Source organism: Austrofundulus limnaeus, unplaced genomic scaffold (assembly GCF_001266775.1).
Source record: "Austrofundulus limnaeus strain Quisiro unplaced genomic scaffold, Austrofundulus_limnaeus-1.0 Scaffold1752, whole genome shotgun sequence".
Taxonomy (NCBI): domain Eukaryota; kingdom Metazoa; phylum Chordata; class Actinopteri; order Cyprinodontiformes; family Rivulidae; genus Austrofundulus; species Austrofundulus limnaeus.
Window position 1 is genome coordinate 37178 of NW_013954154.1, and position 3016 is coordinate 40193.

Consider the following 3016-nt stretch of genomic DNA (forward strand, 5'->3'; position numbering starts at 1 on the left):
TAATAATAATAATAAAGTACTGAGCAGGTAAATGTTTTCTCTGGTGACTGTCGCCCCCTGCTGGTCAGTTCAGAGAACAGCAGCTGCTACAGTCCTGGGGGAGAGGCTGGCAGACCGGACCCTCTGACCACCACCAGCAGGAAACTGGGTCCAGAGTCACAACAAGTGAAACTGATGGAGCAGGAGATTGAACCGGCAACCCACCGGTTACAGGTCTGGTGGTCCAGGAGGTCCAGATGGGGGTTCTTCAGGTGTCTCAGCTCAGTTTATTTACAGGTTTGAATTTTTAGYTCTGATCAGTTCTGATCGGATCAAAGGTTCTGGTCCAAACTCTTCAAAGTGTTTCAGGAAATAAACAGACGGGTTTCAAGGTTCTGCTGGTACCAGACGGGTTTCCTCTGATCAGATCATCTGCTGATGGACCCGCTCCAAACAGAACCTCTGAGGCTGTGTCAAAGGGCCAGAGCAGGGCCCGCTAAAGATGGTACCGGTACCAGTGGTACCACCGAGCACACAGTCGTGATGGAGCAGAACCACCGGAGGCTGCAGCCTCACACAGATCACACGGAACCAGCAGGCAGCCGTGTGACGGGCCCAGACACAAAGAGCCCACTGTCAGAACCGGGTCACTGCACAAACAGAACCACATGATCCGGACCACCAAAGAACAAGTTCTGTTCCACCGGTGCTGATAAGACCAGCCTGAGACCCAGAAACAGCTCTGATGTTTTATTCTGCTTCAGATAAACAACAGACAAACAAACAAACAAACAAATATCCTTCAGATAAACAAACAAACAAACATCCTTCTGATAAACAAACAAACAAACATCCTTCTGATAAACAAACTTCAGATAAACAAACAAAAACATCTTTGTGATAAACAACAGATAAACAAACATCTTTCTGATAAACAAATCAGAACAAACAAAAACATCTTTATGATAAACAACAACAAATAAACATCTTTCAGATAAACAACAACAGATAAATATTTTCAGACATCAGTCAAAAGACAAACACAAACAGAACCTTTTGGGTCACATGAAGCAGCTGATGTCTGCAGCTCTTAACAAGATGATGTCATCTTTTAATCAGATGATGTCATTGTTTATTTTATGTCATTCTTTATTAGATGTCATCATTACTGGATGATGTCATTCTTTATTAGATGATGTCATCATTACTGGATGATGTAATCATTTATCAGATGATGTCATCATTACTGGATGATGTCATCCTTTATTAGATGATGTCTTCTTTCCTGAATGTCATCTTTACTGAATGATGTCATCATTACTGGATGATATCATCCTTTATTAGATGATGTCATCATTACTGGATGATGCCATCCTTTATTAGATGATGTCATCATTACTGGATGATGTCATCCTTTATTAGATGATGTCATCTTTAATGGATGATGTCATCTTTATTGAATGATGTCATTGTTACTGGATGACGTCATCTTTAATGGATGATGCCATCCTTTATTAGATGATGTCATCTTTACTGAATGTCATTGTTACTGGATGATGTCATCTTTTATACCCTGACCATCCCTGTGGTTCTGCTGAAGGTTCTGATAGAACCAGATGTTTTAGGATTGTCTGAGTTGAAAGTCTTTGACGTGTTTTAGTTTCTCTCAGATTAAAGTTTACTTTGGTTAAAATAAATAAATAATAAACATGACTTGTGTTGTTGATGTTATTTATTCTTTCATTGATGTCACAGCCCAGCTGCACGCCTCCTCATGATTGGCTGACGGCGGYGGCGGCCCCCATCCTCAGCAGCTCCTTCCTGTGAGTCAGGATGACATCAAAGCTGGACTGCAGGCGGTTCTGCTGCTCCTGGACCCGGCCCTGCAGGGTCCGGACCCAGCGGATCAGAGCCAGCCGGCGGTACATGGTGAGCTGGACCTGGTGCTTCTCCATCTCCTGGGCCTTGAAGCGCTCGCGGTCCCTCAGGGTCCACACGGCGTCCATCAGCTCCGCCTCCGAGTCTGAGGACTGCTCGTTGTCATGGTTACGCTCCTGCTGCTGGTCCTCCAGACCACTTCCTGTCAGGGCTTTAGGGCTCAGGCCTCGGCTGCTGGTCCTGGTGGGGTCAGCTTCCTCCGGGCTGGGTTTGGGTTCTCCGACTCCGACCCGGTCCCAGCCCCTCACCAGAGGCTCCTCCCCCCCGCTCTCCTCGTCCAGGGAGGACATGCTGGCGCCGGACTGGCTGCTGAACTCGGACTCCGATTCACTGTCCCCCCATTCCTGGTCCAGGTCTGGGTCACCTTCATCCTTCCTGGTCCCGTCCCTCTTCATCATCATCATCATGGCCCCGCCCTCCTCCCCCTCCCCCCTCTGCTCCTCCGCCCCGTCGGGGGGGACCCGACCGTACCCGTCCTCCCCGACCTCAGGAAGTGGCTCCAGGGGGCTCCAGCAGGGCAGGCGGGACCGCGGGGACGTGACCCCCGAGCCGTGGTGGAAACCCGAGGATGTGGGACTCAGAGGGTCCCGGGGACAGACCTGGTTCCGGTTCTCATCTCCTCCTCTTCCTCTCTTCGCCGTGAAGACCCTCTCCGGTTCTCCCGGCAGGAAGTTGAAGTTAGGGTCTTTGTTCTGAAGACAGGASCTGGTCCTGGTCCTGGTCCCACCCTGGGCCGAGTCCACATGCTGGTCCTGATGATGAAGCATCACTGACCTGGACTGAGACTCCCTGTGGGGACACACAGAGGACACCATGAACACATGTCCACCTGTCCAACAAGAGCCTGAACCAGGACCAGGACCTGAGAGACCGGTGGACTGACCTGAGAGACCGGTGGACTAACCTGAGACCAGAGACCAGAGAGACAGGTGGACTAACCTGAGACCTGAGAGACAGGTGGACTAACCTGAGACCTGAGACCAGAGAGACAGGTGGACTAAACTGAGACCTGAGAGACAGGTGGACTAACCTGAGACCAGAGAGACAGGTGGACTAACCTGAGACCTGAGAGACAGGTGGACTAACCTGAGACCTGAGA

The 3016-nt window shown here is 49.8% G+C and overlaps 1 protein-coding gene across 2 annotated transcripts in view; it reads right to left on the bottom strand.

The window, feature by feature from the left end:
* Nucleotides 1–1693: 1693 nt before the first annotated feature.
* c19h1orf216 (chromosome 19 C1orf216 homolog) overlaps nucleotides 1694–3016 on the bottom strand; it is a 3383-nt gene continuing 2060 nt past the window's right edge. For both annotated transcript variants that reach the window (XM_014033479.1, XM_014033480.1), the window contains exon 2: nucleotides 1694–2706. In XM_014033479.1, coding sequence (XP_013888933.1) covers nucleotides 1752–2706 — 955 coding nt within the window. In that variant the 3' untranslated portion in view covers nucleotides 1694–1751. The remainder of the gene's footprint in view (nucleotides 2707–3016) is intronic.